We start from the raw sequence: 24,736 nt of genomic DNA on the forward strand, positions 1-24,736 counted from the left end.
GAGAGCATCGGAGCAGGGGGGGCTGCCTGGGTGAAATTCTGGGTATGTCCGTGTTCAGCTCTGAACCCAGAAAAATCTGTGATTGTTAATCCCCCTTACCCTGCTCACGTCAATGCCGAAAAAGGGGGTGTGGTATGGTCGTGTAAAAGGGTGGGCCGTCAGGCCGCCTCACTACTCATTTTGTATGTCAGTTTTTGGCATAGAAAATGACTTAAATCTACACCAGCAAGGGAGCTGGTGTAGATTAAGCTTGGTGTACACCGGTGGATCATGCGCTGAAGATAGGTAGAGGCCTGCGCCTCTACCTAACTTCGGCTCATCCACCGCCAGCGCAGGGGTATTAAGACCCCATTGGTGTTTAGCTACCTCTTACCTGTACTGCAGGGATTTTTCCCTCCTGTAGAAGAGATTGTCCAACAGTGACTGTTTTATTGTATGTTTCTTGATGGGCGTCCATATTCTGCCTTAGGTCTTGATGGGCTTTCAGTCTCTTGCTACTTTCTAGAACTCCCCTTATGGTCTCTTCAGCATTCATTTCACGGGTTATTTCTGCAGCCCACAACATATAGTCACGCACCTATCAACAAAAATATTACTTACAGCTCTCATCAACAGAAAGACTCTCCCACAAAAATAATCTGCAGTTTTTAAACCAGCACCTGGATCTAAATACTTTTGTAATTGCATACAATGAAAAATTTACCATAGCCACTGAGCTAAAATGTGTCTGTATAGCGCCACCTGCTGTTTGTTTTTTTCTTATTTTTCTGTCCATCTAGCTGTTCGATCCTTCATCTGCCTCCTGAGCTGTGATAGAGAGCTACAGCAGAAAGGGCAGCCCCCCAAACAAGAGTCTAACTACCATGCGACTGCTATGGGGCCCAGGGCAAGAGGGGGTCCAGTTGGTTGGTCCATCCTCTTCTACTGGAGGTGAAAACTTGGTCAGGACTCTACCTTCTAAAAGGAAAAAATTTCAGTTTTGGCGGCTCGGATGCGGACCTATTCACTTCAATGGGGCCGCAAAAGATGCGGACAGCACTGGGAGTGCTCCGTTCTGTGGTCCGCAAAAAATATATAACATGTCCTATTCTTGTCCGCGCTTTGCGGACAAGAATAGGCAGTTATATTAAAGGCTGTTCGTGCCGTTCCGCAAATTGCAGAACGCACACGGATCCTATCCGTATTTTGCGGATCAGCGATTTGCAGACCGCAAAACACACAACGGTCATGTGCATGTAGCCAAAGGGGTTTAGGCAGAAACCCTTCTGTCCTGTGTGAGGGGCCTGGTTTTATCCTTGCTATGGGGCACTTATTTCCCTATGTACGCCACTGCCCCCAAGCTGTTATAGGGAAATAGCTGCAGCAAAAAGGACATGCCCCCGTCCCCTGAGGTGCCAACTTGATATAAATCTAGCAGAACAATTGAAGCAATGAATATGGAGATCTCTGGACCCATGTGAGGTACAGGGCTGGTTCTAGCTTTGTTAGAGATTGTCAAGTACTGTATGATATTGGATATTGTGAGAAAACATATATTATACGCTCCTGAATAGACACATTGAATGAATCACAAAGAATACTTTTTTCCCCTACAAACCACTGACTCCTGGTTTCACAGGATTGATACAGTTTGTCAGACATTGTTCTCTGTTCTTTCCCAATCATTGCCCCGAGTATGGGCCCATGTAAATAGGCCATTGTAGTAGGCTTCTAAAGGGAAACTAATGCCTTTCTAGATCTGGGTTGTTCAGGCGATGTTTAACTGAGAAACATAAAAAGACACACTATAGGGTAATAACGTAACGTTTGTGATGCAAAATGTCTCCAATGAGGAGGCTCACCTTGTGGAGTTGTGCCAAACGTAGGCACAACTCTAGTGTAGGCTCATCTGGGGTTGTATGAATCCAGCTCCTGTGTGGATAGTGTGCGGCCAAGGATGCGAGTATTTCTGGTCAGGGATGCCTGGGGTCCCTCAGAAGGTAAGTAGATCGGCAGAGGATATCCCGCGGCGCAAAAGAAACCATCCAATATTTCGGTTAGAATTCCAAAGATTTATTTAGCAAGTGGTAAAATGCTTTTCGGGGATAACGGTCCCCTTCGTCAGGTACAGAATGCTTGCATGGCTTCTTTTGCGCCGTGGGATATCCTCTGACCTTTCTAGATCTGGGGGCAGCCCAAAAGTAATGGGACTATATACATCTCTTGAAAATAAATTACTTCCATGGATGGAGCCTTGACTGGACATGTAGTCTGCAAAATGGACGTCCTTTCCAAAAGTGGTTAAAAGTTAAAACTCTATGAGAATTGGACTTTGTTCTTACATTGTATAATTTGTTTCAAATAAAAAAATGAGTGGGCCGTGCACAGATAAGCAAAGGTTAATATTGAAAATACACTAACGGTAGAAACTACAGATGTTATCTCGACTAACGAGTCAAGGACCACTTGCCTATGAAGAAGTGATCCATCCTGCAGCTTGTGTTATTAAAAAAGGGGTTACAACAGAGACAGCTGTCTAATGTTCATATAAGGAGGCTCGGTCACAGATCCACAGCTCAGTTCCAGATTATATTTATCTATGATTCACAGCCAGCTAGTGTTCCTCTTCAGTAGACACGTGATTCTCAAACTGAAACTTTTCCCAAAGGCAAAATTACACAGACAATACTGACCAATACTTACCAAGAAGAAACATGTGCTTACAAAGTTCAAGGGTAAACACTTACTTAAAGGGGTTTTCCGGAGCAAGATATTGATGACCTATCCTCGCAATAGGTCATCAATATCTGATCAGTGGACACAACACCTGGTACAGACTCAAATCAGCTGTTTGTAAAAGCCCATGACGCTCTGGTGAGCGTTGCAGGCTCCTCAAAGCATACCAAGCACAGCGCCTTTCATTGTATAGTGGCTGTGCTTGGTATTGCAGCCCAGGCTCATTCATTTGAATTGGACTGAGCTGCGACTATGCCATGTGACCAATGAACATGACAGCACTGGCCCAGGGAGAGGCCGCAGCACTCACTGGAGCACTATATCGGTGGGGGTGCCAGGAGTCGGACCACAACCGATGAAATATTGATGACCTATCTTCAAGATAGGTCATCAATATCTTACTCCCAGAAAACCCCTTTAAAGATTTAAATGTTTTGTCTCATGAAGACTTCCCTTGTCCATATGTCTTTGTCCTATTTAGAGAACATCAAAGAACTGTCCTCTTTAGATCCCAATTTGGTGGACCTGTTACATCCAGGGAAGGACATTCATTTGCGCAGTCGCTGCAGGAGAAATATATAGCCAGGTGTGGCTTTCCAGCAGTAACAGTCTGAGATTGGAGAGGTTACTGTAGACCCCCAGCTGATTGCCTGCTACCATAAAAAATGTGTTGTCTTCATGAGACAGCTACTTTAAGCCGGCCATAGACATCAGGTAGCTGTCAGACCGCTATCTCTCCTTATCCTCCAGTAAGCACGTAAGCTTGGCTGAATGTGCATGTTTATTTCAATGGGGAGAGAAAAGTATCCCAGGGAACTAGGACTCAGGCTACCACCATACATACTAGACCATTAGCTGATCCTGCGGAAGCCAGGTTGACCTTAATCCCATAATTCTGTAAATGATGTACAGGTTACGCTGACACTTACGGATGCTAGGAAGAGGTAGAGCTTGCAGGCCTTTTCCAGTTCTGTTCTCCTCCGTTCCACTTTGGCTTTCATCCACTCCCATTTCTCCACCACTTCTTGCTGTTTCTGTTGCAGTCTCAGGGTCTGTTCCCCAGAGCACCTAGACAGGGCGTCATCCGCTGCATCAACAAGCTCTTGGAGCTGAAAAATATTTAATTATAAATGACATAAAGAGTTAAAATACTTTCATCACTATATTACTAAATAACTACTGCCAATATGAAAGGTTAACACATTAGAAAAATATCAACATAAGCCAAAAAGATTGTTTTATGCCATATCCTAACTATGACTTCAATATTAATACCTCAATTTTGGAGATCTTCTGATATACCATCGCTAAATAATAATATTGCTAAAGTTAATACTAACTACTGATGTGAGTATATATTTGCCCACAAACAACATACAAGTGATGCATTTGTCTCAAAATGGTACTATTGGATGGCCTCTACCCTTCTAACCCAGTACCACCTCTATCATCTGTGAACCCCTTGTTTCCTTCCCCTACTACTTTAGGTTCTTTCTTCTCCCCCGTTCCTTAAATGGGTTATCCGGTAAATTATATTGATGACCTATCCTCAGGATAGCTCACCCTCTTTGAAGTGAATGCCGCTGTACTATGTGCTTGATGAGCTGCCGCGAGCCAGCCGCGTTCGCCGGGAATCTGTTGGCTCACTGGAACGGTTGATCAGCGGGGGGACCCCCGCAATGTGTCCTGAGGATAGGTCATCATTATCATTTCCTGGATAACCCCTTTAATATTTTACCTTTTTCAAGTGCTATTGTTAACTGGGAGTTTTAACCCTTCCTATAAACTCTGAAGTTCTGTTTAAAGATTTTATTTTACATGGAAAGATCCTAATATTTCCATTGTAAGACTACTGCCTTTCTTTTGTAATGCTGCTCTTTAAGAACCTGTAAATATAAATGACACAAAAAAATAACAACATTAAAGAGGTTTCTGGTACTTTCTATCAATATCAGATCCGTGAGATCCGCCTTCCAGTCAGACTACTGAGGAGCCTCACAGAAGGAATCTTGGTGACCCAGAGAGTGCCGCATCCCATTCATTATTTATCAGGCTTGGCTTCCTATGGTTCTGAGTTGTGTCTGGTAATGTCACAAAGCACGTGGCCCCTTGAGTCAGACCATAACTGGTCTGATACTGGAGGCTTATCTGAAGAATAGACCACCAAAAAATCTTGACGTTTGGTACACACTGTAATTGCACAAAACTGAGTGACTTTTTGGGGTTTTCAGGCAACGCTTGGCACTTTTCAAAGTCGCGGGCAGTGTGTGGTGGCATATCTGGTCCCTCATATACTATAATCAGCACCAGGAACATGGCACAGATTATAGCGTAAATCTGCACCATCTCGTTTCCTGGTGTAGATCTCTTTTTTAATCAGATATCTTTTTATTAATTTCCTTTTAGGCAGGCAAATAAAATATACATTATGTTCACAGAGACCATCAAACAATAGTCGACTATAACACCCCAACTACAGTTTTTCTTTCCCCCCGATACTAGACCATTACAATGACAGTTAGATTGTAGAAAAATCCTTACAAAAAGTATAGAAACAAAACCCCACACGTGACTCCCTGAGCAAGAAGAACTACAATCAGACAGCTGTTACTCCCCCGGGACAGCGGCACATCCCAGCCCCCAAGCCACAATCCGAGTGACATCTTCTCCCAACCTCAGAGACCCACATTACTAGAGATGCATAACTCCCCTAGCAAGCGCCAGCCATGGACTACAAAGACCGGATCGGTCAATCCAGGGTCCCCAGATAGCCGCAAATTTTGAGAGGTTATTACGCTTATATTACTCATCTTTCCAATCTAACAACTGTATTCAGTCTAGCTACATAGTAATAATAGGAGGTGAAGGCTAAATCCATGTCGCTGCCAATGTTTTACGTGCTTGATATAACATCCTATTGATTCCAGTATTTATAGGTGTCTGTATATGCTCAGAGTCATAGCTACTGAGTAAACACATCTTCGGGTCAGGAGAGAAACTTGCACAATACACCTTATTAATGAGATGCATTATTTCTCTCCAGTATGTCGCCAATGACTTACAGTTCCATAGCATATGGAACAGTCCAGCTTCTGGCTCATTACATCTCGGACAGTTGGAATTTTCCCTATACTAATTGCAAATAGGAATATCAGAGTTTTGTACACCCTGTGGATTAAAAACAATTGGGAATAACCTGGCAGCTTCACTAAGGGATAGATTTGGGGTAAGCGCCAACGTTTCCTCCCATTGGGTGTCAGCAATGATCCCAATGTCCCTTTCCCATTGCGTCTTAATTTTAAGGGGTGAGGCCTTCAAAAATTCCCCATGTAGCGATCGATATATATTCGAGATACCCCCTTGCAGACCCAGCCGCCACAGCAGTTACAAGCGTCTGGTCGGAAACATATTGCAATGGTGATATTTAGACTGGGCCTCTAAAGCATGTCTTACTTGCAAGTACTTATAAAAGTGAGTAGAGGGTAATCTAAACTCAGAACACAATTGTTGAAATTGTTTTAGGAGATCCTGAGAATACAATTGTCCAATGCTCCAGATTCCTTTCTTTTCGCATAGGGAAAATTCTGTCAGTCTGGAAAGTTCTGGCAAAGCGAGACTGCGCCATATGGGAGATAAATCTAAAAGTCCTGAGAACCCTAGAAGTGTTTTGGCTATATTTCATAGTTTCCTCATTAGTTCCAAAGTTGGGGTGGACGCCCACAAAACTGTTATGAGAGGCCACTTGATTGCCTTAGGTGCGCATATCAAAAAAATGAAAATAAAGAAAATAGAGGAACTCACTTCAGATATCTCCAAGCTGGAGACTCAACAGAGGCGTTCTTTGAACGAAAATACTTTGGCACACCTGGACACCCTCAGATCAGAATTAAAAAATATACTAAACGCCAATACTGCAAAACTGTTTCTGTCCACTCAATATAAATATTATGCGCACAGAAACAAAGCCACCAAGGTCCTCATGTCTCAAGTTAAAAAACGGAAAATTGCATCATATATTTCCCATATAAAACCTCAAAACTCACAAGCTGTCTATAAAACTGAATTAATTGCTGAACAGTTCTGCAAATATTACAGCCAACTATATAATCTACATACAAATCCAAATACGTCCCAAATTAGTGAGAAAAAACTACTCATTCAAAACTGGTTGGATACTATTAATCTCCCTACTTTAACTACAGAACAAGTTGGAAAACTGTCTGCCCCACATACTCTGAATTGAAACTAGCATTAAAAAAACTCCCCAATGAATAAAAGTCCTGGGCCAGACGGCTTGCCAGTTTTTTATTACTCATCATTCAGTGAAGTCTTACTGCCGCGACTATTGGCAGTTTGTAATGAGGCAGGGGGGGGGAAACCATTCACCAGAGATATGTTGTCAGCACAAATATCCATTATCCCTAAACCTAATAAAGACCACTCACTGTGCTCAAATTACAGACCAATTTCGCTTCTCAATAATGACCTAAAGCTCTATGCGAAAATGCTTGCTAATAGGTTAAAAATATATTTACCTGAACTTATTTCAGAAGAGCAAGTTGGTTTTATACCCGGAAGAGAAGGGAAAAACAACATTGTCAGGGTTATAAATCTTATACAACTAGCTTCCAAATCCAATATGCCACTAGCTTTATTAAGTATGGACGCCGAGAAAGCGTTTGATAGAGTGGACTGGCTCTTTATGACTCAAACGTTAGCAAAATTTGGAATCCCAGATTCTTTCATAAGGGGGGTCATGGCAATGTATAACAATCCTACGGCGCGGATCCTGGTGAATGGTACCCTATCTCCAGTATTTACAATTTCGAACGGTACACGTCAAGGCTGCCCCCTCTCTCCCCTATTGTTTGTTCTGGTGATAGAAACGCTTCTTCAGTCTTTCAGACAAAATGCTGAAATAGAGGGAATGAAAGTAGGGTCCTTGATACACCAATCAGCTGCTTTCGCAGATGATGTACTTTTATTTATCACTAATCCAGCCCAAGCTTTTCCAGCAATTATGTCTACTCTTCAGACATACCACTCCCTATCTAATTTTTCAGTAAACTTATCTAAATCCACTGTTCTGAATGTGACCCTGGGGAAGAAATTTATGGCTAAGATGAAAGAAACAACCCCTTTCCAATGGACCACTGAGTCTATAGTATTCCTAGGGATAACACTGACCCCAGACTTCTCGAATTTATTTCGAGATAATTTCCAACCATTACCAAAAAGATTAGAAGACCTATTAGGCTCTTGGGATATCCCATTTATATCATGGTTTGGTCGTAGGACACTGATTAAAACAATATTGCTGCCCACTGTCCTTTACTTTTTACAAGCTTTGCCTATCCCAATCCCAAAGGCTTATTTTGTAAAATTACAGGGAATATTATCCAAATTCCTCTGGGGGGGTAAGAGATCTAGATTACCTCTTACTCTTCTAGTGCAACACCCTACAAATGGGGGGCTTGGTATTCCGGACTTATATACCTATCATAAAGCAGTAATAGCACTTAGATGCCTGGAATGGCTGAGACCTTACCCAAATCGATTAGATCTAATTATAGAAGACAATATGTTAAACCTCCCGCTTCACTCTTTAGTCTTTTTGGACCAATCTCCAAAATACGCCAGGTTACAAACAGATAATACCATCACTAAATATACTTTTGACATGTGGAAAAACTCTAGGTGGAAGGACCATTTATTAACCAATTATCTTGCTCTGATGCAAGTGCGAGATGTCCTATGTCATTCCTCTACCCAGTTCTGGGAAACTATATCGGACAAAGCCAAAGCTGTCACTACGCCGGTTTTGTCCTTATGTCCAGATAATGACGTCCCAATATCCGAGGAACTAAAAAAACACCCTAAAGTAGCTTGCCTTTCTAATTTCCAATTGGCTCACTTTATTCATTTTATGAAATCCCACCTCAAAAATCTCAACTTGACTTCAGAAAAATCTGTTTTTGAGAAACTAGCCTTACAATTAAAAGAACCAAAAGGAAAGATATCCAAGCTATACAGCCTTCTACTGACCCTAACGCGCCCGGAAAAAGTTTCCTTCATCTCTAAATGGGAGAATGATTTAAAGATCCAATGCTCAGCAAAAGAAGTGCTTAGTGTGCTAAAAGCGCCCCATAGGGTGTCCAGGTGTGTCGAACTACAAGAGAATAGCTATAAAGTGCTTTCCCAGTGGTATTACACCCCACAAAGAATTAACCGTATGTTTCCGGAAAGTAGCCCGTTCTGTTGGAGGTGTGAGTCGGAAGTAGGCACTCACTGCCATATATGGTGGAGCTGCTCTAAAATTGCTTCTTACTGGCAAAAGATATGTAAAGTCATTTCAGATGTGTGCAAAGTTAGTTTTCCGATCTCTGCAAAAATGTGCCTTTTCGGGGTGTTCGGGGGTCTCAGATGCTCTAGAGACACACAAAAACTGGGTCAAATTTTATTGGCAGCAGCCAGATTACTCATTGCTGTATACTGGAAAAAAGTGGAGACACCCCCACTAAAACATTGGATTCAAAGATGTGACCAATTGTTCCGCCTTGAACAGATGGCACACTGGGAGGCCCGAACACCACACAGATTTGAGGCAATTTGGAGACCTTGGAAAGATTTTAGGGGATTTACGAAGTGATAACTTTAAATATATTGTTCGTGAACACGTTTGATAGTGTCCAATTAATTATCCGTACCCTAGAAAGAGCATTTTGCATCAAAAATGGTGCCATTACCCCCTCCCCTTCTCTCCCTCCGACCTTCCTTCCTCCCTCCCCCTTTTCCTTTATTACTTTAAATCTTATAATTTTTTATAATTTGACTGTTACCAGCCTGATTGTACGGTATTTACTGTATTTTCCTCATTGGCACCCTCTTAGGGCATATCAATAATTGTATGATCTTTATGTTGTAAAAACAATAAAAACAATTTTAAAACAAAGTTGGGGTGGATCTTAATCTTGAGTCCACCTCTCCCTCCATTGCCGCTAAAGGCGGGGAGATTTGCGATGCCACTCCACCAGTCTGCCACTTCTTCCTGTCCCCCCAGCCACACTCCATCCTTTAAAATGTTGGAGCTGAGCCGATATAAAATATAATAGAGGGTTAGGCAGTGCTAGGCCTCCTCCCTGAGTCCTTATCCCTTTGCAGCGTTTTATACCTAATTCTGCTCCTGTTATTCTTCCATAAAAAAAAGCATAAAATTTGTTGTGTCTTATAAAAGTAGTGCATAGGAATCCATATTGATGAGTTATGCAGTATATACAAGAGCTGTGGCATTAGCACTATTTTGAGAAGATTTCCCCTGCCTACCAGAGACAGTGCCAATTTATGCCAGGAGGTAGCTTTAAGCTTGAACCTAGCTAGCAACGGTACTAGATTATCTTGTATGTACTTGTATAAGTCAGTGGACACCACAACACCCAAGTACTTAAAGGAAGATACACTCCAATATCTAGGTATATGGATGAATATCTAGCGTAGCTAAATAAAATAATTATTCAAATAATACACAAAATAAGACATATTTCATAAGATAGATCATAAGATAAATCAATTCATAATTCCACATTTAGATTACATGAAAAATATACAAGTTGATCAACTTGAAAAAAAAATGCTTAAAGAGCAAAATAATCAATAAAAAGGAAAAATAGTGTCCAGTTCCGCGATGGGTGTTGCAGATGCTATATATATATATATATATATATATATATATATATTTTAAATTTTTTTAAATTGTTGATATATCGCTCAAATTGCGTTATCCAAATGGAAATGTCACTATAATAATATATATAGCAATGCAATAAGTTTCATATATTCTCCCAGAGGGATAAGAAGCCTTCCAAATTATATAATGTAGAGGGCGTCCTGTCTGATAATTTATATCCAATGGCAATAATGGTAACGTGGTATATTATACACTGTTGGATCAGGTTACTCGTAATTGATAAGTATACAGTGCGTGGAGCAGTGAACAAAGCTCCTACTAGAGGTGGGCGATAATCATATTTTACATTGTTGGATCTTTACAAGGTTCCAAGTAGAGCTTCATCATGCAACAAGAAGAAATGAGTGAGAAAAAAACATTTTTTGAGCATTCAATTAATTGAAAATAACGATTAAACTGAAACAGGCTGTTTTTCAGCTGATCAAAATTTTAGGACCACATGCCCTTAAAAGGCCAAATCTGTGCAAAGATGTGGATTCATTGTCATTTTCTGTCAGGTAGTCACACGTTGTGATGGCAAAGGCAAAAAAACTCTCCCTTTTTGAACGTGGTCGGGTTGTTGAACTGCATAAGCAGGGTCTCTCACAGCGCGCCATCGCTGCTGAGGTGGGACGCAGTAAGACATTTGGAATTTCTTAAATGATCCTGAGGGTTATGGAACAAAAAAGTCAAGTGGAAGACCCCCAAAAATTTCATCAGCACTGAGCCGGAGGATCCAATTGGCTGTCTGTCAAGACACTGGACAATCCTCGACCCAAATTATTATATAATACTAATATATATTTTTTTGAGGTAGTGAATATATAAGAATATAAAGATATCTAGTCAGTCTGACATGTACAATACATTACAATGTATATGACATAATTGATATAATTTGACAAAGTATCAATGTATTTAATTTTATTTTTTCTATGTGTGTTTTTTTTTATTGTTTTCATTCTTTTTGTAGACGGCATTCTATGTGTTCTTCAATTGCAGATGGTGTGGAGAGGAGACAGGTGGGGATGGGGGCCTACCCAAGAGGGGAGATCGGGGTGCTGGGAAACAGCCGGACGCCGATGTCCCGTCTCAGATGAGCACCCATCCCAAATCTACAGAAACCCAAATATTTCCATTTCCGCTTTAAGACCTGACGAAATTAGAGTATCAAATTAAAAAATTCTTTATAATTCCATTCTGGACATATGTGAAATGTGGTTGCCGCCCCTGCATGGTCTTTTAATCTGTTTCGAGGGCTATGAAAGCAAGTCCAGATGGATCTATGTTGTGATAGTCTCTAAAGTGTTTGGACGCAGAATGTGTTTCGAAACCTTTTTTGATGTTTGTAATATGTTCCGCTACTCTATTTTTTAATGGTCTTTTTGTTTTGCCTATGTATTGTTTGGCGCAAGGGCATTTCAATATATAAATCATTTCCTTTGAGTCACACGTAAGGCTAGCCTTAATTTCAAACTGAAAAGAGTTCTTTGAGGAACATACCACTGTTGTCTTCCTAGGAAACAAAGTGCTTTTGCAGTTGTTACACCTACCACATCTATAGAACCCCTTTTGTGTAAGCCAATTAGATGTACTTGAAATTGTCCCACGTCTAGAAAACTCTTTGAATGAGAAGGTGTGTCCAAACTTTTGGTCTGTACTGTATGTTAGTTGATTATATGTGCATTTATTATTTGATATTTGTTATATGCATCTTCTTTCAAATAATCAATCCAGTCCATTTCTCCCTCAATGATTTAATACCCTTTAAATATACACATTGGGATAATACACTGCAGACCACTGAAGAAAGAACAAGCTGTTCCGAAACGCGTTTGGTATTATGTGATTGCAGTGATATTCTATACACTTTGAAGGACTATGTCCCTATTATTTGTTGAATCGCATTGCCTCCCAATTCGCTCCCTAATTCGCCGAGACGCACAGCTTCTCTATATGGCTATCAAACTCCAGTAGGTGCGACCATTACCTATACTTTTGACCGACTGGCTCTCTGGATGTGAAAAGGATAATACGGCACCATAGACCACGTGGGACGCCACGCTACGCCACTACAGAGACCTGCACAGATCAAGTGCAAGCACCTGCAAGCCTTCACCCCAGGAGACGCCATCAAGTACAAGAAGGGTAACGTACTGCATCCAACTATAAACAGCTACTGTTGTGTATCTCTGCCATACAACTGCACGGATTGACACAGAGATATATGAATTAAACAGGCATCATTGTTATTAAGTAGGAGCTTTGATTATTTGTCAAGTTGATCAACTTGTATATTTCTAATGTGATCTAAATGTGGAAGATGAATTGATTCATCTTATGATCTATCTTATGAAATAATGTCTTATTTTATGAATTTGAATAAATAATATTTTATTTAGCTACGCTAGATATTCATCCATATACCTAGATATTGGAGTGCCCCCCAATTCTTCTTTTATTAGTACACTTTTACTTTGACTGTGGGTGTGTCGTGGGGCGAGCACCATACCATTGGATCTTGAGTGAGTTGAGCCACTGTCACCTCTTTGTTGATAACCTTTAGATTAGTATGCCTTGGACAGAGACTCTGGGGAAGCGGGGACAGCGGAAGTATCACTGATTTGTTCCAGTTGATAAGCAACCCAGATTGCCTACCAAATTCAGAGATTATGGATATAATAAGGTCAATTGATGAGGCTAGATCACCCACATACAATATATCGTCTGCGTACAATGAGATTTGTTTCTCCACCTCACCTCTTCTGAACCCCTGCAAGAGCGGCGCGGTTCTTAACAAGTATTCCCACTTGGCAGCGTCGAGCGAGAGCACAGCACCGCACCCATGTTCCCCACCCCATCCCAACTGAAGGTTAAGAAATAGGCGCCTGAGATTTAGAGACGTGGTTTTGCCAGGCATAAAGCCAGACTGATCTTCATGAATAACAGTATGAATTACCTTTAACAACCTGTATAGCAAGGACTTTGGCCAGGATTTTTATATCCACTGTTAACAAAGAGATGGGCCGATAGGAATCTTGTGTGGGGTCCTTGCCCGGTTTTGGGATTACTACCACTATCGCCTCTCTCATTGAGCTGGGAAGAGTACCAGCCTGCAGGGCATAGTTAAAGACATTAAGGAGGTGTGGGAATAAAATTTCCTAATGTTTCTTATAAAATTCCCCTTGCAAGCCCTCTCCCCCAGGCACCTTCTTGTTAGGGAATCATTTCAACGCTATTTCTAGTTCTTCTAATGAGATTGTCTCATCAAGTAGCTGTCTATGCTCCATGGAAAGGGTAGGCATTGATATGTCTAGTAAGTAATATAAAATAATGTCGCACTCGAATGGGGTGGGGATCCAAATAGAGGTGCACCCACTAACAGACAACACCCAGTCTGAAAAAGTGGAATAAATAAGTAGAATGGAAGTGGGGCACTCTCTTTTAAGTAAAGGGATCTTTATTACACAATGTGTACAATAAATTGACAATGTAAAATAGGTTTAAGGTACAATAATATAACAGTAGATAAAAGAAAAGTAGCAGCCCTATAAAATATAAAAATGTATTAAATCACAATCAACATAAATATAGATCCCAATTAATACACTAAAATATTAATATTTTCGGATTTCCAGATAATATTCGATAAATATTCGATAGATTTTCGATATAAGTTATCATAAAAATCTTACACTGGTAATCATATTATATAAAAGCATCAGGGGAATAAATAGTTGAATGAGTAAGACCAGTCTTTTGTACCTCAATTGATAACTGAGCAAAGTCTTTCCTAATATAGATAGTTTGTAGATGATAAGTCAGTGAATCTGCAACATTTTATCGATACACGTATGTGTGCTATCCAAATTCCAAGCGGTATGGCTTTCAATAGTTCAAATAGTAGCGTAATAGCTATAGAGGCATACAGCGGCGTCCCGCTGTGTTTGGAAGAGAAGCGATCGCTTGTGTGGAATCTATGCAACCTTACCCGGAGGTCTTTGGACCTGACGATGAGTCCTCGACTCGGTACGGTCAGCTTGTGAGGTCCCGGTCTCAAGGGCTGTTACTGCGGATTTGAATTGTGGCGCCAATCAGGTTGTGTTATTCCACGTGGTCTTTGGCGTCTCCGATAACGCGGTTAGTTGGCTTTTACAATTCCTTCTTCTTGTAACAGTGTCCAGACCTTACCGGAGTTGCAATGTCCTTACTGTCCTTAGGGGGGATTCACACCAGACGCGTTTCGGGGATTTAGAGCATTGACCCCTTCCTCAGTGGTTAACATCCCCCTTCTAATGTTTCTCTTTTATAGTGGATAGGGAGTATACAAAAGACTGATCTGGAATACCAATTTTCCAAGGATTGGGATCTATATACGTTTTGAAAATATATATGTTTAAAATTATATCATTATTACAATAAATAAACAGAAGACTTGTATACAATTGATCACCAAATTGTTTGAAATCGACTGCTATATAAAACGCACCGGTATCGCATGCGGTTTTGATGCGTTTCCGGTGCGTTTTCTCCAGAAACTTAATATTTTCAGGGGTTTTGTCTACAGAATTCATTAAATAACCCCTTAGAGTGGATCCAAACCTTAAAAACTCTAAAATGTTTAAAATTCATAAAAACTTTTAGATGGACACTATTTCCGACGACAACATAAACAAATGGAGGGGTAGTTAATCAATATATCCCTCAAAGTAATATAATATCAAAAACGCACCGGTATCGCATGCGGTTTTTAACTGCGTTTCCGGTGCGTTTTTTACGAGGAATTTGTTGATAATATCCAATTTTCGTAAAAAACGCACCGGAAGCGCAGTTAAAAACCGCATGCGATACCGGTGCGTTTTTGATATTATATTACCCCTCCATTTGTTTATGTTGTCGTCGGAAATAGTGTCCATCTAAAAGTTTTTATGAATTTTAAACATTTTAGAGTTTTTAAGGTTTGGATCCACTCTAAGGGGTTATTTAATGAATTCTGTAGACAAAACCCCTGAAAATATTAAGTTTCTGGAGAAAACGCACCGGAAACGCATCAAAACCGCATGCGATACCGGTGCGTTTTATATAGCAGTCGATTTCAAACAATTTGGTGATCAATTGTATACAAGTCTTCTGTTTATTTATTGTAATAATGATATAATTTTAAACATATATATTTTCAAAACGTATATAGATCCCAATCCTTGGAAAATTGGTATTCCAGATCAGTCTTTTGTATACTCCCTATCCACTATAAAAGAGAAACATTAGAAGGGGGATGTTAACCACTGAGGAAGGGGTCAATGCTCTAAATCCCCGAAACGCGTCTGGTGTGAATCCCCCCTAAGGACAGTAAGGACATTGCAACTCCGGTAAGGTCTGGACACTGTTACAAGAAGAAGGAATTGTAAAAGCCAACTAACCGCGTTATCGGAGACGCCAAAGACCACGTGGAATAACACAACCTGATTGGCGCCACAATTCAAATCCGCAGTAACAGCCCTTGAGACCGGGACCTCACAAGCTGACCGTACCGAGTCGAGGACTCATCGTCAGGTCCAAAGACCTCCGGGTAAGGTTGCATAGATTCCACACAAGCGATCGCTTCTCTTCCAAACACAGCGGGACGCCGCTGTATGCCTCTATAGCTATTACGCTACTATTTGAACTATTGAAAGCCATACCGCTTGGAATTTGGATAGCACACATACGTGTATCGATAAAATGTTGCAGATTCACTGACTTATCATCTACAAACTATCTATATTAGGAAAGACTTTGCTCAGTTATCAATTGAGGTACAAAAGACTGGTCTTACTCATTCAACTATTTATTCCCCTGATGCTTTTATATAATATGATTACCAGTGTAAGATTTTTATGATAACTTATATCGAAAATCTATCGAATATTTATCGAATATTATCTGGAAATCCGAAAATATTAATATTTTAGTGTATTAATTGGGATCTATATTTATGTTGATTGTGATTTAATACATTTTTATATTTTATAGGGCTGCTACTTTTCTTTTATCTACTGTTATATTATTGTACCTTAAACCTATTTTACATTGTCAATTTATTGTACACATTGTGTAATAAAGATCCCTTTACTTAAAAGAGAGTGCCCCACTTCCATTCTACTTATGTCTAGTAAGTAGTTGGTTCTATCTATCTCAGTAACCGTCATCCGAGATTGATATACATCTTTAAAATGAGTGTAAAATGCCCCTAAAATATCCTCATCTCTCGTAACCAAGTTTCCGGGCACATCCCTAATAGAGGTCACACAAGAGGGACCAGCCTGTGCCTTGATAATAGTGGCCAGTAAATGGCCTGCGCTATACCCCCTCTGTAAATAACTTTTGGGTTCTAAAAAACTGCTTATCCCCAGATGTAGACGTTCCTTCAGCAATCCTTGGGCTTCCTTCCTATTAGCTGAGTTTTCTGGTGATGGGTTTTCAATATATTTCAATTCTGTATACAAAACTATCTGAGAGTTCTTTAGTCAGAGCCCTACTTTTTGTCTTATGCACATTAATGTTTTGTTTTTTTTAAACATATTTTATTCTTAGGATTCCAGCACGTCAATAGATATACATAGTAAGGCCTACATTACTGAGGTATACAAACTGTTTTTCAGTAATAACATGTTATCCATTTTAGGCTTTTTCAGGACCCCCCTCCCACAACTCCCAAACCCTCTCCTTTCCCCTCCCCCCTACTCATCTCAGAAATGGAGAAAGTACCATCTTAGTGTAAAGTGGTATTTGCTGCCTACATGAATAATGCTAACAGACAAGGTTACAAAATATGTCAATAAACATGAATCTTATTTTGAATTCAGACATCTCATTTTTCATCTTTCCTGATCTTTAAATTGCTTGTACCAAGAATCTGCTGGATCCGATAACATTAATGTTTTTAATATAAAGCCCTCTAACATACGCCTTCCTTGCATCCCATACCATGGCTGAATAAGAAGATCAGACATTATGATCAAAGAAGTCTCCTATGGCCAAAGAAATCATAGTGCCTGTATCCACTAGATAAAGCCAGACTGTGTTCGGATGCCATATAGGCCTTGACGTATGTGCTAGGTTCCCCAATTTCAGCTGTACCAAAAGTGGAGAATGCTTGGAAATACTCCGGGGGAGATACTGTAGGAGACCTCCTGAGTCACAGCCAGTAAAGACGGAGACCCATTCATCAAATCTATCCTGGACAATGAGTTGTGTGAGGAGGAGTAGCAAGAGAATTGCCGCTCTCTTGGATGCTGGGTCCTCCAAAGATCACATAGGTTGACCTCCAAGAACAATCTAGCCATGCAAGTGGGGGAACTACTCGTTTCGGCGGCATCTGGGGGAACCGGGGAATTTGGCGGTAAATGTTAGGATTCTTTTCAGAATTTCACTCAAATATGGTGGGGGGGATATACACTGCGACCAGTATCAATATAAAATGATATATGGAACAGTCAATACATATAAACCATCATCGCTATCAATGCATGTGTCCCTAGCTGCAAAGGGAAGGGTTCTGTGTACCAGGATACTAACTCCTCGCGCATGTGTGGAATAGGTAGAGTGAAACTCATGCGCCATCCACGCCCTATGGATCAGATGTGTTTTATCAGGAGTAAGATGTGTTTCGGAGAGGATTGCTGGCTGATGCATTTGAAGAGTATGGAAGACAGTATGCCGTTTGGTGGCCTGGCCCAATCCCGTTACATTCCAGGCAATAATTTTAAGAGCACCCATCATAATGCAATCTCCAAAAAAAAGCTGACCCAGTGCCGCCTGTCCCGGGGGAGCCACCACATATCTCAACAGCAAACATACATTGTGTCTCGTTTCCCACCCAGTCCCAGCCCAACATTCCCACTAACAAAGCAGAGATATCCCCCTACATTGAAGAACCGGGGGGTACAAAAAAAAGAATACACCTGATCCGTAAATACAGGCAGAGACTGCTACGGTTAACAAAAATGTCTGTCTTGACGGTGCTGTGTCAGCGCTAGGGCCTGGCCCTTCATAATGCTGTAGCCCACTACATTTCAGAACAACCCAGAACTGGAAACTGAAAAAAGATAAGAGAAAAAATAAACTTCTCCCACGCAACATGGCAGTTAATCATCCAAAAAGTCCAGTAAAGAGTTAACATATAATTGGCTTAACTGGCACAATACTGGGTGCTGCTTAGATAGACCAGAGAGTTCACTGTGTCTTCGGCTGTTACCACGTAGATCTCTTTCATGGACATCCAGCCATTGACACGCTGCCACAGGGTTTTCAAACAGGTGTGTTGTGCTGCCCACCACCACTCGCAGTTTAGCGGGATATAGCATTGAATAAGGCAGTTGTAAAGCTCTCAACCGCTTTTTAACATCCAGGAAACGCACTCTCCGTTTTTGGACTTCCACAGAGAAATCCGGAAATAAGGATACTCGATTCCCGTTTATACTTAGGTCTGCACAATCTCTTGCACCTTTCAGGATGGCATCCCAATCTCTGAAGTGTAGCAGGAGGGGTCGGTGGCGCCGCTGGAGATGAAGGGTGGAATGGCACACGATGCGCCCTTTGAATAGCAAGTGGAGACAGTTTTCTCTCTTCCAATTTTGTCAGCAAGCCATTTTACCATAAATGCAACAGCGTCAGTTCCTTCAGCTTGCTCAGGCACACTAATTATTCGGACATTATTACGACTCAGACGGTTTTCAAGGTCATCAGACATAGAAATTACACGTTGCAGATCCTTTTTTACTTCCAGTACCTGGTCTTCCACTGCGCTCAGACAACTCTCTAACTCGCCAGCTCTCTCTTTGACTTGCATCATATCTTGTCTTATGAGAGAAATATCTTTTTTCAGTCCCCCCATATGCGTATTTAGTGAGGCCAGCTCCACCCCACACTGTGCTACCGCTTTATACACATCCTTAAGGCTCAATTCACACCTGAGCGTTTTACAGCGCGTTCCTACGCGCTGTAAAACGCTCAACAAGGAGAAACCAATGCTTCCCTATGGGAATGGTTCTCACCTGGGCGTTTTACAGCGCGTACGATCGCGCTGTAAAACGCCCGACGCTCACACAAGTACAGGAGCGTTTTTTTGGGCGCTTGTCGCACGTTCCCGTACATAGACTTTCGGGAACGCGCGACACTGTGTGCACACTTGTCTCTGTATGCGCGCTTGTAAACGTCCGTACAATCGCGCATACAGAGCGCTCCTTTCAGAACGCTCAGGTGTGAATTGAGCCTAATGGTGAGATCTATATCAGAGCTGGCTCCCAGCTCCAATATGGCACTGACCTCCTTCTCCACAGGTGGTGAAGAGCACTTCATAGTATCGCTTGTTCAGTATCCATTGCTGGGAGACTTGTGGATGGCGCCGAGGTGCGGGCGAACTTTTCCAGCCGCGCAGCCACGTCAGACATTTTAGCTGCGTGCGCGGCGCCATGTTGCTTAAGTGGCATGGAGAGACTGCACTCCTTCCCCTCCTTAGCTTTCTGGCGCTTTATAGGGCCGTCAAAGAGGGCGCTAGGCAGTGGGGGAATCGGGTCCACACAAGCTGCCTCCAAGGTGATCGGCGATGGAGTGGGCAAACGGAGTATTTTCTAAAAATCTGGCCAGGAGCTCCACAGCGTTCGTCTGCCTACATGCCCGGTCAGGCCTAGTTCTCAATGTATTCACACATTTCCAGAAGCAATAACAGAGGAACAGTATAACACGTATTCTCCATGAAATAACTATTCTGGTAGTACTCACTAAGTAGTTACTACAGGAAACATGTCAGTAGTGGTGACAGATCCCCTTTAAAGGATTTTCTCACTTTAGTAAATGGCATTTATAATGTTTGATTTCTGCCTTGATGGCTAATAAAATATGTTCTGATTGGCAGATCTAAGCTACAATTATAGATGAACACACTCTAAGAAAGCTCATAAGGCAAGTTGTACAGTTCATGTATTTTACTGAGCACATTAAAGAGGACCTGTCTCCTCTCCTGACATGCCTGTTTTAATAGCTCCATGCATTCCCCGTGTAATAACAATTCTGGAGCATCTCCATGTTGTGCCGTTCCTTTATCATTTCTACTAGAAGCTATGAATGAATTGCTAGCAGACTGCAGTAAGGGTACAGAGGGGAGGTAACCAGTATGCGGTGTGTACCTGCAGAGTCTGACAATGGCAGCACTGATTGGACAGAGTGAGTCTGTGCAGGGACACACCCCCAACTGGTTACCACCCCTCTGTACCCTTACTGCAGACTGCTAGCAATTCATTCATAACTTCTAGTAGAAATAATAAAGGAATGGCACAACATGAAGACAAAAGAATAGATGCTCTAGAATTGTTATTACATGGGGAATGAATGAAGCTATTACAATAGGCATGTCAGGAGCAGTGACAGTAAATTGGAATACCCTTCTAAGGGTGGTTTCACACAGATTTGTTTTCTTTTTAAAGACACGGTTTCTGTTCTGTAGCAATTTTTCTGTGCCACAGTCAGAGGTTTATCTAAGTATACCGTAAGTCCTTTCTTTAGGTGTCATTCCATTTGAATCCACTTCTTTCTTTGGCCCCAAAATGCATAAAAAACTTAGTTTTTTGACAAAAAAGGTGGGTGTGAAATTACCCTAAAAAGGAATCATTTGTGCTGTAATAAATAACAAAATATCTTTGCGATACCACGTAGTTTTTCAGTACTAACATTCCCACATGAAAACATTGCCTGATTGAGGCCTCGTATTTGTGAACATGAATTCTTTTACGTATTCATACTTTTAATCTGAAAATTTTATGATGAAAATATCAAACAGTAGATACTACAGGGCAGTATAGTGTAAATGCCTGCCGTCTGCAACCTGACAACTATTTTTTAACATAACTACTCTAACATTTGGACACAGAAATAAATACTTGTGTAAATCAGGTCATGAGATTTCAGGACTTTAATAATGTGTCTTCATCTCTTAAGGCTGACATTGTATAGAAGGCACATATTATATTTACTATCCTTAACATAAATACTTTCATTCCAAGTTTCAGTTGCTTTTGACCTTCAAGCGCCAAAATTAGATTGAAATGTTTATGGTCCAATTACAGCTCTTGTTCTATTTGTACCGCTCCTCAAAAATAGCGTTCGCTGTTTTTGGACATGTACAGTAGTGAAGCAACCGTGAATGTTCCCCATCTGAATACAAAAAGAGAATTCTCTGACAGCAAAGTGCATATGTACAGTAAATCTGCATTTCACCACTGCACATAGAAGAACAGGGTAGTCTGAACCCATAGCCTCAGCTGGCGTCTAATACTACGCCAGTGTTATTACATGTGTATCCCAACCATTCATACCAAATGAACTAAGGATTAAGATGGATATGGCTCCAGAAAGACCTGTTCCTTTTATATGAATTTAGTTTTTTTCCTATACAAACCAAATTTTGAGTGTGTGAAACTTTAACAATTTACAGTAGTAAAGGCAATTATTTTGTGGAAAACCTATGGCTCAATAACTTGTATTGCCAACATCAGAAATCTTTGCATCACTGCATGTAAAACAAAGAATTTCAGCATAGGTTTTTCTGGAAAGATTGAATGTTCTCCTTTGTAAATTACTAGCATACTGAACGTATGTCAGAAACAAGTAGGAAACAGATGAAAGTAAAATATAACTGCAGGACCTGACTACTGAGCGTTTGTTTGTAGTCTGAAACCATGGCAACACACAGGTCTTCACAAGCTCTGTAGATCCAAAACGGTAAGATAAAAACACATGAAACCATGGAGACAAATGTCTTCATTGGAGCTTTATATTCATTACAGTACAATAGCCTCTACCATGGATACAGGATGAGGTTGGGTATACAGGTTCTGTATGGTACCCTGTGGCACATTTGCCTACGGATGTTACAGCTGGGCCTATAGGTCCTGCACACTCGTCAGTTGCTGAAGCTGGTGTACTAGCTGGTCCCATAAATGCTCGACTGGTGACCGGGCAGCCAAGGAAGTGTTGCAATCTGGTGGAGACATTCCTGGGAAACCCTTGTTGTGTGTGGATGAGAATTATCCTGCTGCAAAATGTCAGTTGGAAGCCCTGCCATGAGAGGAACACGTGGTGGCAGAATGTCCTGCACATATCACTGAGCCGTTAGTGTCCCTCATATCACTACTACGGATCACTGTCATATGTGATGGCTCCCCAGATCATCACATGAGCAGTTAGGGTATTGTGTTGCTCCACAACAAAGCTAGGATTGACACGCTCACCACGAGGCCTCCGTATTCAAACCAGACTGTCGTCAGATCCAAAACAGAAGCTGTTTTGGATCTGATGATACGGTTACAGTCCGTAGCAGTCTAGGTTTCTCGTTCAGGACACCACTGCAAACAAAGGCGGCGATGGCTGGCTGTCAATGGCAGGCCACATAATGGGGACTGTGACACCAAATTTCCATCTGCTTAGCACCTCGAAATAGTCCAGGCAGATACAAGGGTGTGTAATGAAGGTGACCCCTGTGTCTGGACAGTGGACAACGAAACAGTGGGAGCTGCTCATGCATGTCGGTGGATCAAACAAACCTCTCTAATAGTGGTCTGTCTGGGCCTGTCCGCAGTACGTGCATGCCATCACTTAACCACTGCTCCCAACGCCCCCTAATAGCTACGTCGAAACCACCCAGATGGACGGAAATTTGTCAAAATGAGCATCCTGCTTCTCTCAGTCCAATGATGCACCCCCTCTCAAATTCTGTAATCGAAGTGCATCGTAGAGGCATTCCTAGCAGTTAACAACCTCTTACCAAGAGGCACACTACCCAAAAGTAGTCTCTGAGATCCTTTTTATTCGGCAGTGGGGGAAGTACTTTTACATCTTCTTGTGGCAAGATCCAGTGTCTAATCATACCACACCTGAAATCGATGACATACCTGCCTGAGACATAACTACATGCAGAGTTTTGCAGCAATACGACATTTCTATCTGGGCGCCTGATTTTTTTATTTCTCTTTGTCGGCGAGTCTAAATAAACTGATTTTAATGAGATCCATCGGTTTCCTACAGACTCTCCATCATTTTCTTGGGCAGGAATAACACAGCATGCCAATTTCTATGACTGAAACGGCGGTGGAGGTTCCTGATCAAATCTACAACAGAGATATGGCTGTAACCTAACTTGGTTTATTCAGTAAAGGATAACTTGGGGCTGAAAAATAGGTTAGCTACTACATACAAGATCAATTCACTTTCAATTAATTCAATAATCGTGACCCGTGAAAAGCCTAAGAGAGATAATTTATATTGGGTCATGTATAGGAGTCTCTATCAAGTTCACAGTCAGTCAGCACATTTCCCCTCTAGACTTCCATCTCCCTCATTCTGCATGCTTAGTGCCATTAACACATGATCGAAGTCTGTACTGAAACATGAGCGAGACGTGTGAATGCTTTAGAGAGCCATGTAAGAGGAGTGAGGGTCGTGTGTGGGGGGCACGGGGGCTATGATTCTCTAGACATGCAAAGTAATGAATCATTTACCTGCTGCTCATTCCCAGACAACTCATGTTCCAGGGCCTCGTGTTTACGCAGCTGGGACTGGACTCCGCTAAGGTCTTTGGCAATGTCATCTGGAATGCTTTGGGATTTTTCCTGCCAGGCAATTAAAATAAAAACAACACTTATGCTCAGATATCTAATGATCAGTTCACAATATGCTGTACTAAATGATCTCTCTCTATTTTTTTAGCCCATTTAGTGTAATATCATATTTCTGGTACCAATTATCACCAGTGCTTATTACACAGTGGGAGATAAATCACTGAAATGGGACATAAACTGCTCAGGGCAGTAACTGAAAGCAAACTAATATGTTATAATATGTTAAGGGCCCTTTACATGGGCCAAGAATCACACAGATTATCGCTAACAAGAGTTCATAATAACGTTGGTTAGCGATGATCGGACGGTGTAAATGTACTGCCGTTCATCGGGTAATCAACAATGCAAATGTACCACAAATTACCCGATGAACGAGCAAAACAATTCGATAGTTTGTGCGCACACACAAGTGAACGTTTCCCGGCAGCAGATCGTGCCGTGTAAGCACGATCTACTGCCGGCAAACAACAACTCAGTATGGGGAAGAGCGATGGCATTAGTTTGGAGGAGGTGGAGGAGATCGCGGCACGTAAATGCATCGGTCTCCTCCGCTAGCGATCAGCAGATTGTCGGGAAGGAATGCTTACTTACCCACCATCTGCTGTAATATAGTCCCCTGTAAAGGGACCTTTACTTTGTAGGGTAG

The 24,736-nt window shown here is 41.4% G+C and overlaps 1 protein-coding gene across 1 annotated transcript in view; it reads right to left on the reverse strand.

Annotated features, from left to right (window-relative positions):
* The window catches only part of SPTBN5 (spectrin beta, non-erythrocytic 5), a 255,561-nt gene that overhangs the window by 134,365 nt on the left and 96,460 nt on the right, over positions 1 to 24,736 (reverse strand). Inside the window, exons 30-32 of the mRNA XM_040412759.1 lie at positions 23,971 to 24,081; positions 3,645 to 3,824; positions 374 to 577 (exon numbers count right to left, since the gene is read on the reverse strand). Of these exons, the coding sequence (XP_040268693.1) occupies positions 374 to 577; positions 3,645 to 3,824; positions 23,971 to 24,081 (495 nt within the window). The remainder of the gene's footprint in view (positions 1 to 373; positions 578 to 3,644; positions 3,825 to 23,970; positions 24,082 to 24,736) is intronic.

This window comes from Bufo bufo, chromosome 11, assembly GCF_905171765.1.
Source record: "Bufo bufo chromosome 11, aBufBuf1.1, whole genome shotgun sequence".
In the NCBI taxonomy this organism is placed as follows: domain Eukaryota; kingdom Metazoa; phylum Chordata; class Amphibia; order Anura; family Bufonidae; genus Bufo; species Bufo bufo.